General features: G+C 39.5%; 1 protein-coding gene across 2 annotated transcripts in view; it reads right to left on the bottom strand.

Moving 5' to 3' along the window:
• rab6ba (RAB6B, member RAS oncogene family a) overlaps nt 1-15,348 on the bottom strand; it is a 66,279-nt gene that overhangs the window by 13,068 nt on the left and 37,863 nt on the right. Inside the window, exons 3-6 of one of the 2 annotated variants that reach the window (XM_013270772.3) lie at nt 12,956-13,009; nt 12,527-12,662; nt 9,172-9,283; nt 2,620-2,713 (exon numbers count right to left, since the gene is read on the bottom strand). In XM_013270772.3, the coding sequence (XP_013126226.1) occupies nt 2,620-2,713; nt 9,172-9,283; nt 12,527-12,662; nt 12,956-13,009 (396 nt within the window). The remainder of the gene's footprint in view (nt 1-2,619; nt 2,714-9,171; nt 9,284-12,526; nt 12,663-12,955; nt 13,010-15,348) is intronic. The other variant, XM_013270773.3, reaches the window with a different exon arrangement.

Genomic DNA, 15,348 nt, shown 5'->3' with positions numbered 1-15,348 from the left:
AACACTTAGCGTCTAATCTAATCCTAATACATTGCTGATCAGCACAGGATGGTGGCATATTAGGGTCAAAAAGAAAAATGTAAACACAAAATAAAGCATATTAACTGTTATTACATTAAAGTATTACATTATTAATTGAAATAGCTGGAGAAGGGATAAATAAATCCTCTGAAAATCATGAGCTGGGCCACTCCACATTAAGGAAATCAATGAAATCTAAACAGTACAAAAAGTTCCTACCGGACTGCCTTGGAATCAGCTCGTTTTTTTGTACAATAACATAGTGGTAGGTTCAAATTCTGTTTTTTTTTTTTATTCCCGCTTGTGAAATGCTACTTTATCACAGTGGAGGGATTTGTGGAATCTAGAGATCCCAGGAGTTATGTTGTCGGGGGCAATTTGCCCCGTAGGGTTTCCCAAGGCAAATTAGATCCGGGTGAGGAGCCAGACAAGGAGCAAATCAGATAACCCCCTTTTTAAAAAATATAAATAAATAAATAAAGAAGAGGCTTGGGGGTGAGTGTCTGGTAGCCATGCCAGTTCTTTAGATTGTGGCACTTGAAGTGAGTGTAAAACTGATGTTCGACTGCAGTTTATAACAAATTCAAATTTTATTTGTCACATACACAGTACAACATGTAGTGAAATGCTTGGGTCCAAGCTGCAGACAGCCACGCCATTCCAGGGCTTGGTTTTAGCATGGGGGGGTCGAGCCAGGAGCCTTACTAGGTACTGGGTGGGAATCCAACTTGCGACTCCCACTCTAAAGGTCTTACCACTACACTATCCAGCTGCAGAGCCTAAACACGTCTTCAGTCCGGAACATTTCATCAAATGTAACAAATTTGGATCCGGGGAATTTGAGGGCCTGTAAATCAGTAAATATTCATAGAATATCAAAGTAAAAAATTTCATGGCCTTTAAGATATTAAAATTATTATACATAAAAAAATTCAGCTGACAGTGATGGGTCAGGTTGGAGGAATGGATTCTTCATCGAATTACTCTAAAGTCACAAATTTGCAAATGATAACACCATTTTAAAATGCCCCCAAAGATCTTTTCGGCAACCTGTGACAAGTTACACACCGATACCAACTCATATTTATAGACCAGTATAGGTAATAAAAACAAATGCCTTCTGCTGTAAGGCTGGCACAGCCTGGCAGCTTGTAAAAGGCAGGACTGTGACCTTTATTCTGCAGGTCTCACAGCTCTGTTCGGCGGTGTCATTTCACTGTTAGTGCCCAGAAATAAGGTGAAGAATAGCCTCCTCTGTCTCTGCTGCTGTGTGGTGAGCGAGGCGCCCGCCAGGAACACCATTCACTGACAGACACAGTGCAGCTTCCCTTCATCTCACTGCTTATTAACTTCACAGACAGTCATTGTTTCCAACAAAGATCATCTGTTCAGGAACAGAAACACCTTTGATGAACCAGGCTATGCTCCTCTTTGTATCTGAAACCCCTAAATCTTTTCTAAACATTAGCGTTAGTAAGTAAATGTCATTTAGAGAATGAATGCAGAGCTCTGCCTGCAGCAGCAGGGCCGAGTTTTTGACCAACAGTGCTAACAAATGAATTTTTCGATAAAAAAAGCTTTATTGCACCAATCTCTGTTTTGGATGTGAACACACTGCAGCTAAAATAAACATGGAGGGTATAAAGATGGAGGAAGATACACTCCATCCTCATCAAGTGAATTTTGCTATAATTCAGCCACAATATTACTGGAATAAAGGCATATTCCGGTTAGGGTTTCCAGTTAGCTTCACCTTAGCTAACTGGAATCCCTAAACTGGATCTCTGGATCATGTTTGTGCAGCTGTTCATGCGTTAATCAATCAGAATGAACTTTACTATTTAACAGCCATATTTGCCATCTCACTGTTTACAGTGTTTAATGAAGAAATAAATAAACAGAATAACATGATAAATGTCTGTGGTTTCATTCATGAGCGATGGGAACAGGCACAGCGGGTCGTAAGCCTGGTAACAAATAATAATTATATTAAATAACTTGGCTTGCTGTGCGGGTAATTGTACTGAACAGACTGTCCAAGAAGCGGGAGCTCCACCTTTGATGAGTGAAATTCTGGGATTTTATTTGGATGTTGCTGGGCACTAATTAGCAGTTATCTGTGTCTGTGTGACGCTTCCATACAATCTTAATAACAAGCTTATTAACCAAGCCAGCAAACTTTAGCATACAACTCAGCACTCCACCTTAACAAATATGGTCACTGCTGTCTCCAAAAAGCCAACATGCCAGTGGCAAAAATGCTCCCACATCCAGCTACAGGTGTGGAACTATGAGGTCTGAGATGCTGTTTAAGCATCCAGGATTCAACATACTGAAACCTGAAGACTGCCAGCAAGGCATGTTGAATGCAAATCACGTATTACGAAATAAATCGGCTGTGAAACCGTTTTATGAGACAGGAAGTCTCTTCTGCGTGTTTATCAGACCTCAGGGACGCACACAGTGAATGTAAACAAAAATCTCCACGGGGCACCTTTAAGCTGCCCTCCATCCAGGCAGCTTTTCAGTGACTGCACCTGTCACTCACAGGGAGAAATGGCAAACGCTGAACACAAGGCTCTCTCTGAACCCACTCACCTGTTTGACGTTGTAACCTGTCTTGGCACTGGTCTCTATGAACATGACGCTCAGCTCTTTAGCCCTCTGTTCGCCTTCCTCGATTGTGATTTGCCTATAAATGAAGAGTCGTTTCAATCAATACACTGCAGATTGGAGATAATAATACACTGTTTATCTGGACACAAAGCCAAGGCTAATTTTCTCATATTAACATTCATCAAAGACAAATGGATGCTGCAGAGAGACTCACTGTGAAGTGCACGATTAGCAGCTTATTATTTTAGGCTGGTGAGGATACACCAGGCTTGGCTAATGTGCTGAAAATGATTAATTACTTTGTCCTGGGAGAAATTAATAACAGCCAATTTGCATTACATTTTAATGAATCTGGCAGCGATTGTTTGGCTCTCGCTGTGAAACTGAGACTGTGTCAGGTGTCCATTAACACAAACAGAGAGATCAGCTCAATCCTGCTGACTCCACAGCCTCAACAGCCAGCAGGTTCGTTAAGACAAGCGGCTTAAATCGGCCCCAGAAAACTAGACCAGTCTGTCCTCACAGAAAGCATTGTTAGGTGTTTACTCCATTAAAAACATCCGACTGGTCTCTTCAAAGCTTCAAACACAGCAGCCTCATATTTTACTGCTTCCCGTCTCTTTCAGTTTGCACAGAAGAAAGAGATTCGGGGATAGAAATAGAAGTTCCTGCAGCGAGAACAGAAAACAGTGCACTAGAGATGTATTTACATAATAACACCACCTGACAGAGTTGCACCAGAGCTTCTGGGACTATTTCTGGATGCATTCGTCTGACTTCCAACTTAAACAACATGGTGCCTTAGTCATCATCAGACAAGCAGTTGGAAAGAAAAGTGCGTGATGGATGTGGAATATGTGGCATCCTAGCAACGCTCACGCACACTTGAAAAGCACTACAGTTGTAATCGAAATGACTGACATCAGCTCTCTCTCGCGGCACTGATTACCCCAACAATACCGTCACTCGCAGTAATCAAATCAATTCACAAAAGCACTGATTTGATCATTATTCCCTTTTCATTAAAATACACTTTACCAGACCAGGTGATTCTTTTTTTATATGTATAGACTTTTGGATTTTAGGTTTAACAGCAAAGCTGGGAGAAAAACATGCACCAAACAACCTCAGGGTGGATAAGACATTAGCCTTACAGTATTAATTACCTGAATTACCTCTAGACCACTAACTTTTTCTTTTGATCCTCTAATTTGCAAGAGCAGATATTGTGAATACCAACAAGTGATGGTTTTGTGGATGTTTTCTGGCTTTCTGCTTGTAGTTTGAGTCAAATTGACCAATCACATTTGTGCAGGATTTAGAAGAGCACACAGAGAACCAGTGCCTGTATTGGATAAGCAGTTTTGGTGACAACTGGTTGAATGAGGCTAAACCATTCAGCTCAGTCCTGACATCAAGGGTCAGCAGGGCGTGGCTGTGGCTTAGAAGGTAGATCAGGTCGCAAGATTGGAGATTTGATCCCTAGCTCCTCTTGTCTGCATGTCAAGACATGGTTAGGGGTAAGATGTAGGATCGAAAACATAGAAGAAAAAAAAGGGACTAAAACAATGCGGTGAGCTGCTTCCTGTCTTCACACCAGGCTCCGCATAGCTGAGGCTGCCTGGTGTATGATGCACACTAGATTTCTCTGATACAGAGCTCCTGGGGATGTACGGTACCTAAACTCTGCATACTTTATCTCCCCTAAGCACTAAGCACTGTGAAAAGCTCCACCACACATGAATAAACAAAGCAACAAACACAAAGAGAGCCCGTCTCAGAGAGGTGCTCCTCCTGATAATCATTTCATCACACCACAGCACATAACCACACATGGATCGCTGCTTCTCCTCAAGAAATCTACAAAATTCTAACAATGACTTATTTTAAAATGGTTTTAAAGGTAAAAACAAAACAAAACCACTTACATATAATGAGAATATAAGCAAAATATAATTAATGACAACAGAAATACTGTTATTTTCTGATAATTACAGAAGCATTTAAATTCTTTAACTTTATTTATTTCATTGTTTTGTCCATAAATCTATATCTCTCTACCCTAATGGCTCTATAGATCTACATCTATAGAGCCATTAGGGTTTTTGCAACCAGAGGAGTCGCCCCCTGCTGGCCTAAAAAGAATGCAGGTTCAAGGCTTGCATTCACATGTAGTCCAAAATATGGCTCCACCAAACTAATATTGCTGCTAAAATGATTTTAGTTAACTGAAAGAAGAAAAATGTTGTGCACATATTACACAGGAAATGGTTTAGCATTCAGTGTTTGTCACAAATTGCCTGAAGAGGCTGAGAACAGTCTGTACAGCTGTCAGTGAATTTCCTGTACAAAATGCTGTTTGCATTGGATATATACTGTATAATGGTAACAATCATGGAGTATCATCTGTAGCAAGTCCAAGCACATAAGCAAGAGATAGGACACTATGTAGTATTGTTTCATTAAGATTTTGCTGGTTGAAACTGGAGCACTAAAAACCTGCAGGGTTTCAGATTTCCTGCACTGATTTCAACAAACCGCTGTCAGGCTTGCAACTACGGCAATAAGGCTGATTTACCTAAGCACGCTGGAAGAGGATGGCGAGGTGATGTTAATGCACTGAACAGCCTTTACTTCTATACCACGGAACATTTACTGGGAGGCTTTAACGTCCACACCGCATTAAGAGAAAAACTAAACTGCACCGAAGCTAAATTATCCTCAAATTAAAGAGAAAAAGGTTCAGTGAGTTTAAGCACTTTAGCTGGAGGCACACATTTCTAAAATAGCTTGAAGCTTATTAAACATATAAAGACATCACCTGAAATTCCAGCAGCTGAAGATGATAAATATATTTCTTACACTGCGTGGGATAATTTATGTGTGTGCATACACCGCTGCAGACCTGCAGCTCCCACGCATTCTCAGTGTAGCCTCAAACCTGAGCTTTTTTACTTCGCCTGTTGTTTTTGTGGCCATGAACCTTTATTGACAGGTCCAGCGAGACCCATTCTGAAAGTTGCAATCAGCAGCATTTTTTCCTGCTTCCTCTTCACAGTTACTGACAGGCTGAGAGCTCAGACACAAACATGCCAAAGGGAATTTCTCTCTAAGGCCGTCAAAGTTGCTGCTACTGCATGCTAAAATAAAGCCGGCCATAACATTTAAATTACTTGATTCGGGAGGAAAACCTACCATTCAGTAAAGTTTTGTATTTGACAAATGGAGAAAGAAAGATAAAGGCTTCCTGAGTACATTTACATTTAATCAGTAAATCAGGGGATCGGGTTTAGTTCTCGCACCCACGTTTACAGACAGAAACCTACTCTTACGTTTCATTCATTACCACGCTCAAAGTCAACCTTCCAGTGAGTGAGCAGAGTCATTTATAACCATTTATAACCAAAGTTCTGTTACTTTTCATAGCCTTTTGTTTCCCCACACCACTGACCCTTCCAGTGGTGTGGCAGGAACAATGGCAAGCACTGTGAGGTCATTTATCATTCAGTCAAACTGGTTGTGGTTTATACAATCATGGGAAAAAAGAAAGTTCATCCTCTGTCAGTTCAAAGGTTTTACACGTCAGGACACAATAAAGAATTAGCCGGTCTCTATCAGGTCTTAAAATTAATGTAAAAGTAAGGCAACAACACATGACACATCTTTCTCTTATTTTGTATACATGTATGTACATATATATATTTGCTATTTATTCCTACTGTCTACTTTTTCATATTGTATTCCGGCACAGCTGGTGTGGAGCACTTACAATTTCTTTTCACATGTACAATGACAATAAAGTGCTATTCTATTCTATTCTATATTATTTATTTAACAAAAACTAAACCAAAATATAGAAGCAGTGTGTAGAAAAAACAACTACAGCATGTCGAACCACATTTAGCACATTTTGCATTTCAGTGGGGTCCTGAGGTCTGGACTTCTTCTGGATCAGTGCATCACGTTGGTTATTTTCTTTTTCAGTCATTCTCCGTCATGTTTTGCTGTGTGGCAGGCAGGAGGAGGGACCCAAATTCAGGACTCTTAGATGGGAAATTACACTCAAAGCCCAGCTTTGTTCGCTGGAAACACTTTTCAAAAGAACTTACAAAAAACCAAAACCTTGAACATGAGCTAGAACCTAATCTGGACTCAGGGAACTAATACTAGGAAACACAAACTACGAAAACAAACCAGGAACTACGAACTAGAATTTGGTCAGGAACAAGGAGGGAAAAACAGACGGCATGGTGAGGGTACGACACGACAAAGAGCAAAGGAAAACACAGGGCTTATATACACGGAGAGATAAACAAGGGAATAAGACACAGGAGGAGAGCACAACTGGGAGTAATCAGATCTAACAAGACAAAGGAAGACAAAGACTGTCAAAGTAAAACAGGAAGTATAACACAGAGACGCGGACTTGACACTGAGACAGAGGCATGAACTGTGGAACAGGAAAAAAAGCACAGAGAAGACATAACACGGACACTGAGAAGGCACATTGACTGAAACTAGAAGCTAGAACAATAAAATATAACCTCAAGAGAACTAAAACCATGAATAACAAATAATCAAGAAATATAGATTAAATACAAAACACTGGGTCACACCCAGGACCATGACATTCTCTTGGAGATATGTTGCTGTGCTTGGGATCATTGTCCTGTTGATTACCCAGTCTGCCTCACATTTGACTCTAGAATAATTAATTAATATTTATTTGTATGAGGTGAACATGCTAACTGAGGCCCTTATAGTCTGAGATGTAGCTCTTTCATTTTTTCCAGTTTCTTAGAGCATTGTGTAAACACACCTGAAATTTCCAGACTAGCAAACCACCAAAACTTCAGCTTGGCAGATAACTCACGGTTAAAAAATTTACCAAGGTAAAAGCTGTGCCCACATTGTGGATGTAATGTCACAGTCTGCTGGATGTACTTCTTGGACCTCCTGACAACAAATGTTTTTATGTAAACAAAAACAAAATTTAAAAAACTGTATATTAATATCATAAATTTGGTCATTGTAACTGATATAACAGATTGGCTACACGAGGCTTTGTCTCCGTCTGTATTTCAACACATTCTCTGCATAAATAAATAACATGTAATGGGTAAGTTAAATGTTTTGCACTTCTAAATGGTTTCAGAAAAAAGGACGAGAAAAAGGCAGTAACTTTCTAAAAGATTAGCTGGTCATTTTCATTCAATTTTCACATCACATAGTTTTTACCATCTGAAATTGATCTCCAGCCTGCATTTTATACACATCAAGACATTTTTGCACCAGGACAAAAGTAATTTTATGGTTCAGTTCTCTCTTTCTTTTCTCCTGTTCACTAACGTATATTTCTGCTCCATGTCCTCTCACGTCTACCCTGTTTTTTTTTCAGCCGGCCCACTTCAAATCAATCTCAGGTTTATTAAACACTGCGTCTCATCAGCAGTTTCTCACCTACTCTTTCCTGCACAGACACAGTCTGCAGCTTCATATAGAATATGAATAAAAATGAATTCCCTCATGCACACAGCTCATGATGCTCAAGTGTCCCTACAGACGAAAACACTAAAGCAAGCAATAATTTTCCCTCTTCAAAGCAGGCAGTCTGACAGGAAGTCCTCCAAAGACAGGAGCCCCCCCCTCCATAATCACTATAATAATAATACTAATAATAATAATAGTAATAAACATAGCCAGTTTATTTCTCATTGGGGTGGCGTAAATATTTATATAAGATTTTTCAGCAAGATACTCCAACATCTAACATCAGCTGGCTGCAACATACTGATGACCTCTTCAGGTATGCCCCGCCTTTCATCCTACAACAGCTGCAGTTACAAAGCCATGACATACAGGCGTCTCAACCCGCATGGGTTATTGACTTTGAAACTGACGGAGCAGCAGCTGCAATGGGCCTATGCAGAGGAGCAGCCACACTCCTGTGTGGAAAGATCAACCCTAGCCTGACTGTCATATTCACTGCATCAATCTCAGGTCAGAATCTGTGATCCGTGATGCTGTAGAACACATCGCAGACTGATTCATTTTCACATTTCTGACTCTTAAACTCCAAAACACTGCGGCTGATCTCAGTAAACAAACAGGGTCACCTCCTCTCCTGTTGGAAGGTTTCCAAATGTGGGCGTTCCAGGAAACCCTCCACAGAGAAACAGAGCTAATCCATCATCACAGCAGGCTGCTTTCTTGGGCATTTGCTGTATCACATTATTTACTTTGACCCTTTTCTTTACAATGTTGTTGGTTTTAGCCAAATCTGGCCAAATGATGGTAAAAAGAGCTAATTTTGGCATGCTAGCACAGAATTTTATCAGTGCTTATTCTCTTTTATCAGAGGATACACCGAATCATCCTTTATAATTCATCATTCATGAACACCAAAGGTCAACGTAACTGACAAGATCTAAATTTTAACTTTTGCATCAAACTTGCTTGATTTCAGTTTTGGTGTCCACATAGATTTAGAAGTCTCTCCACCAAAGATTTGTTCATTAGATCAGAGCGACATACCTCTTGTCTGCCAAGTCTGTTTTATTGCCAACAAGCATGATTATGACATCACTGCCTCGCTCCGTTCTCACATCATCGATCCATTTTGATGTCTGCTGGAAAGAATTGACATCTGTTGAAAAAATAAAAATAAAAAAAAAAACCATGTTAAAAAACTAACATCAGACTCAAATGACTGACATTTAATTTGATTTTTAAACATGCTTGGTAGTGCCAACACAGGTCCCCCACAGGAAAATGTATTTGTATAATAAAAAGGATTGTAATAAATTATAAGGCTGTGTGTCCCATCCATGATCAATTCAGTTCTTTTATTAGAAACATTTACGAAAATGTATGAAATTTTATGATGTTGTTTATCATAAAAATTAGAGTCACTATCAGACTATGTAAAGATTTTTCTTTTTAATCCACAAGACAAAATATGATATCAGATTATTTTCTAATTTTACTGTAGACGATGTATTTCTATTGCATGGGTGACAAAAACATTAAATGTGCAATTTACTTTTGGTTTTCAGGTTTGATAATGAAAACCTAATAAATGATCATTTTTGCATACATTTTTCATGTTTTTCTTGGAAATTCACTGTTTTTTTCTAAAATATTTCTCATAGATTTGTTTTATTTTTTCTCCCAGTGTGACATTTTTTCGGCAAAGTTATACGAGTTTCTCCATATAATTATTGATTACTTAATAATTATCATTAGTCAATCATTAGTCTATTTTTCTATTAAATTTGCCACTGTTTTCATATAAATTTATCATTTAAGTCTTGAATTTATTTCTTTTCCTCCTTCTTGGTTGGACTTTGTTGTTTTTTCCATCAGTGTTGGAAATGATGTAATTTTGTAATTTCACTGTGAAAAACAGTTGTGAGAGTTATAATCTCACTGATAATCTTGCATTAATAAAGAAGATTTACAGTTTTAAAAATGACTCCCAGTCTAAAAATAATAGCTGGTAGAGGACGTGTTGAAGTGCACATGAATATGGTTACTACTGTATATGGAATTACACAATAAATCAACATACAACACAGCTACTTCTGGCTCTGGAACATGTTAAGGTCACTAATAAATTCCTTTGACCTTGTCGGGCTGAATGAGTATGCATGCTGGCCAGCATGCAGATAAAGGGTCATGTTGTATTCTTCGACTGGGAATTTGATGAGACAAGACTCCATGTTTTTTTCAAGGTGAAAGAGAACATGGGTTAAGGAGGAGTGGATAGTTAGCCTGTGTTTTTCCATAAAGCGGGGTTAAATTAATTTCCTGCATGCTGTCTCAATTGTTTTCTCTTTTAGACAGAAAACATGATCCAGATAAAGCTACACAGTACAAAGAGAAGCAAAACCAGAAAGAAATATGTTGTGGAGAAGCAGAAAAATGGTTGTTGTTAAGGGTGGAAAGATAAATCGGAACGTGAAATGAAATCTAAGTGACAAAAATTTTCTATTTGTTTCAGTCACTTTTGATGGGAAATATCGAGATGATACTTGATATTTGTAAAATCTGATTGTGGAAATCCAACTGTTTCACAAAATAAGACACAGAACGTGAAGTAGGAATGACTTCAGCAGGTGTAGCTCAGGGTCCTCCAGCCAAAGCATCCGATGGCCTTTATGTAAGTTTAGAGCAGCTCATTCTTCTGTGAGCAGTACACGGAATAATGAAAATAGGACAACACAAACAACTTAACTCTTCAATAAGATTTCACACAGGGCTGCAGAGTCAGGTCTTCACCACCTGTTTTGCTTCTCGGGTCGATATGAGGTCACTTTTTATCGCTGCCGTTTTCAATTGAAGTTAAACATCTGGCTGGTTAGTGTTAATAAAGTGCAGCTTCAAGTAAACTCTGCTTGGACTTACAAACAATTCTGTCTTCAGGAAAAACACCTGTTAGCCTTGAGTGACATGTTATCTTTACCTCACCTGTTCCTTGTTGCAATCTCTAATATAATGGAGAACTTCTGTGGACTTCCTGTTTCATAGAGAGTGCCAACAAGCTACTCCAGAAAGAGGCTTTCTGAAGCTTTTGATCAAAGTGGTTAAGACACTAGATACAGTTCACTTTTATTTCTTTTAACTGAAGAAAAATACCTCGATGACATCACAGCCTCATGAGCCACTTTTGGAAGTGAGCAGCAACAGAGATTTTATAGTATCAGCCGCTAGATAGCATCATCCACCACAAAGAGCTTCTTTTTCTATACACCTGGACATTTCTGATGGACTTTGACTAGTTCCTAACGTTTGTTGGAGTTATCGTTTGGAAACAGGCGCTATTAAGGGAGCCTGCCCTGTCATAAATCCTTAAAGGCCCAATCAGCATGCATTAGTTCAAAGTTTTATGAGCGCTTTATGAGCAAATTTAAGCTCCCTGTAAGAACAATTAAAGGACATAAGCCTCAACATATTATCTGCCCAGCATGCTTTTCAGCAGAGTAACTGCGGCATTATTAGTGTTAATAATTAATAAACATAGACAGGTTATTGTGTGCCATGTTGTGAAAAGAGCTACCTGTACAGAATTAATGCATCATATGATTATAGCTGTGAGTATGAAGGGTGCACAGTTAATATAGGGCCCCTCTCAATACTCTGCAGCTCTTCTGCCTGCAGATAATAAAACACATTTAACCCTCTGAAAAGCCACAGTGGGTGTTTTGTCTGACTCTGCTGTCAGTAAAGGGAAAAAAGCAAATATTGGAACAGTTTATCAAGAGTTCACCATCTCTAATTTTAATAACTAATATACTTTTGTTGCTTTATGCACCTGTTTTCCTTTCTCATTGTGATTTTTTCCAGTTTGCCAAAAGAGAGCTACATGGGAACAAATGATGCTGCCGAGTACACCAGCGATGCTAAACAGAACAAAACCTGTTAACCTGGAGGAGACACTAAGGAGATGACGGGGCTGCAGAGCTGGAGCTAAGAGGAGGAAACATAAACGGTTCCAGCGTCATATGGGGAAGGAGAGATCCTCGGGCAACAAGACTGATGAGCTCAGAGTGCTGATTAAGAAGCATGGGTGCAGTGTGATGCACTTCATGGAAACATGGCTCACACACACACTTCCTGGACCAAAATGCAGCAGTACTGGGCTTCAGAACGGTTACTGTTGATGCTGTTTACATTCAATCAGCTGAAGCAGAGGTAGCATGTGACCTATTGAAGGATTACATTTATAAATGAGCAGTTTGACTAAGATCATGCCTGTCTGTTTACATCGCCGAGGTTTACACTGATCTCCATCACTCTCTTTACCATCCCTTTTAATAAGTACATTCAAAATACAGTAAACATTAAAACTGTGACATATCAATAAAAAAGAAGCAGCAATTGCACTGACTTGTGATGTCGTAGACCACCACGGCCACGGTGGAGTCCCGTATATAGCTGGGGATGAGGCTCCTGAAGCGCTCTTGTCCTGCTGTGTCCCAGAGTTGCAACCTCACCTGGGGTTCAGAGAGTGAAAGCTGAGGAGGCTGAGATCATTCAGATAGTCAGAGAGCCTGAAAACAGTAAGCTCCCCCCATACACACACACACACAGGCTGACAAACATTCATTATTTATTAAAGCGGACCTTTCATTTCCAAGGTCGTACAGCTGTATGATAAATTCTCTGAGATCAGCAGACACATTTAAACTAGCAGGACTACATGCAGTCAGACAGGTCATTGTTCCACAGCTGAACACAATCACAGTTCACACAGTTTCTGTCTGAGGGAGACAAACATTTAACATCTCTCTCGTGACACGATACAGCTGTAACTTACCGTTCGATCTTCCAAGTACATGGTTTTCGACAGGAAGTCGATTCCAATTGTGGCCTGGATTAGGGAAAGAAGATAACCACGGATCAACATCACTCCAAATACTCAGAAAAGCAAACAGCGAGGAAGTGAATCAGCCACATTAAAGATGCAAAAGGTGAAGAAGGGGACAGACTCTTCATGCAGGCATAATCACATCACATCACATCATCCTCATGTAGGGGATGATCAATATCCACACAACATGGTGAATGTTCAGTTTTATCACACTGCTGATTCAATTCTAACTACGTATAAGTTTCTAATGTCTATTGATTCATCATCAAATACAGACACTTGCCGAAGGTCACAGTGTGTCAGCATCACCCTGCAAATGTTCACTTAAATAATCAGAACAGCTGTGTTATTTTACTCTCTGATCGGTTGTTTTAATCACAGCTCTCATCGTACATTTACACAGTAACAGCAATCTAATCGTTTCCTTATTGTGTCATAAGGCAGATGGCACTGTGTTCCCTCTTCAAAGGATGTTTACTCTCCGCAGCCAAGCCCACAGCTTTCTGCTTTGCTGCGTGCCATGATATCATCAGGTGCTTTGGCTCAGACAAACTGCATCCAAGAAGTCAATATTAAACTGCAGACATGAGGTTGGTTCTTTTAGTGGATTCAATGGGCTGAAAAATGTACTTTCACATTGAAAATTATGAGCAGGGCTTCTTTTAAAGATATGCAATTAAGTTTGTGAAAAACATTAATTTTAGTAAGGCATTCATCTGGGGAAAACAATCAAACTGACGCCATCAAATCTGCTAAATCTCACCCCAATTGTCAAAATGTCTTTTTTCTTCAGAAAGATTTGAGCATCAGTACCACGGGATATCTCATAGTTTGAATAATTCTGTGCTCTATGTAGCACTAAATCACAGTAGCAGGACAATCTATGGATTGGATCTATAGCTTTCCAGTGCTATGATATGTTAGCAGTTCCTGCTCTCGTCTAAATATGATTTAACCTCATATTTAATACATGTTTGTCTTCTGCTCATACTGTTTTACAATTTTCTAATAGTTTTTACGAGGCGCTTTTACACACCCACTCTTCATTTTTACCACAAAACTGAAGCTGCTCTCACTGAAGAATAAACTGTGACTTGTGTAGTGAATCATGGCTTGCTGAAAAGCACAGTTTGCCTTCTTTCAGGAGCAGTTTTTATTCTTTTGATATCACAAAGGTAACAGTGACAAAATGATAGCTTGGTTGCTTGAACGTCCAACAATACGTCAGGTCTCAAAAGCTTAATGATTTGCAGTCAAGTTGGAGAACTAAACCCAATTCTGTTGGGCACCATGTATCTTTAATATTAAGAATAAATTGTTGATGGATATGGATGAGCTTAAAAAAGAGGGGCATTCAAGTGGGTTTAAAAAGATTATGTACATCCCTTGTCATGCAGCACATCCAGATCTTTAGCTTCTTGATTTATATGTGGAGGGAAGAGGGTGTAAAAGGCTCAGTAGTAGCTGGCACAACCAGCTACTACTAAGTCCACAGCTGCAGCTTTGAGGTGTCTGACCTCGGCCTGCAAACAGGAGTGGCCAGTTGGAGCCAGTACTGTGGACGGGTGACAGGTCTGGATCAGAGGATTAAGATGCACACAACAATAATTGTGCTGATCTCTAAATAAGCAGCCGGATGTATATATTGTGTTTTTTCTGTGCTGAGCAGCTCAGCGGGGTGCCCACTGCCCACTTTGACAGAACTGGGCATCAGCAGCTTGCTCACGCACTCGTTTCCTTGGTAATGCCAGCTACCACAGTGGACTAACTCAGAGAATCTGGCACAAAGGACAGGATGTCATTTATACTGCTGCTTTAGACCCACTCACATCAAGAGCTGCCAGGATTAAACTCAGCAGCCTCAACAAATTCAAATTATAAACATTAAACATGATTAGAAGTGAAATCTAAAATACCCCGCCCATTTTCTTTCTGGAAGAATATCTTTTATATGCACCAGCATGCCGAGGACGACACCAGATTCAGTTTGTGGAAGCTAGGTAAGGTGCAAAACAGCAAAAGAAAGTTTCCTTTTTTAGAGACGACTCCCTTAAAGAGATAAATAGCCTCCATGGGTGAACAGAGGGACATCCTGAAGAGCTGATATAAGAAGACCAGTCGAGTCCAAGACTAAAAATACCAAGCTAAAGATGAATGTGGTATACTAGGGGGTTAAAAGTGTCATTTTTTTAAACTATCAACTCGCTTTGAAATATTTTTTTTATATGAGAAAACAAATGCTATTTTATATTCTTGAATTAACTTGAAATTGAACTAAATTATATTGCATTAAAAGAATAAAGATGTTTTTCTGGGGAAGTGGCAGAGGTGCTGTAGAC

This window comes from Oreochromis niloticus, linkage group LG23 (genome assembly GCF_001858045.2).
Source record: "Oreochromis niloticus isolate F11D_XX linkage group LG23, O_niloticus_UMD_NMBU, whole genome shotgun sequence".
In the NCBI taxonomy this organism is placed as follows: Eukaryota; Metazoa; Chordata; class Actinopteri; order Cichliformes; family Cichlidae; genus Oreochromis; species Oreochromis niloticus.
This window is presented reverse-complemented; position numbering and strand designations above follow the sequence as displayed.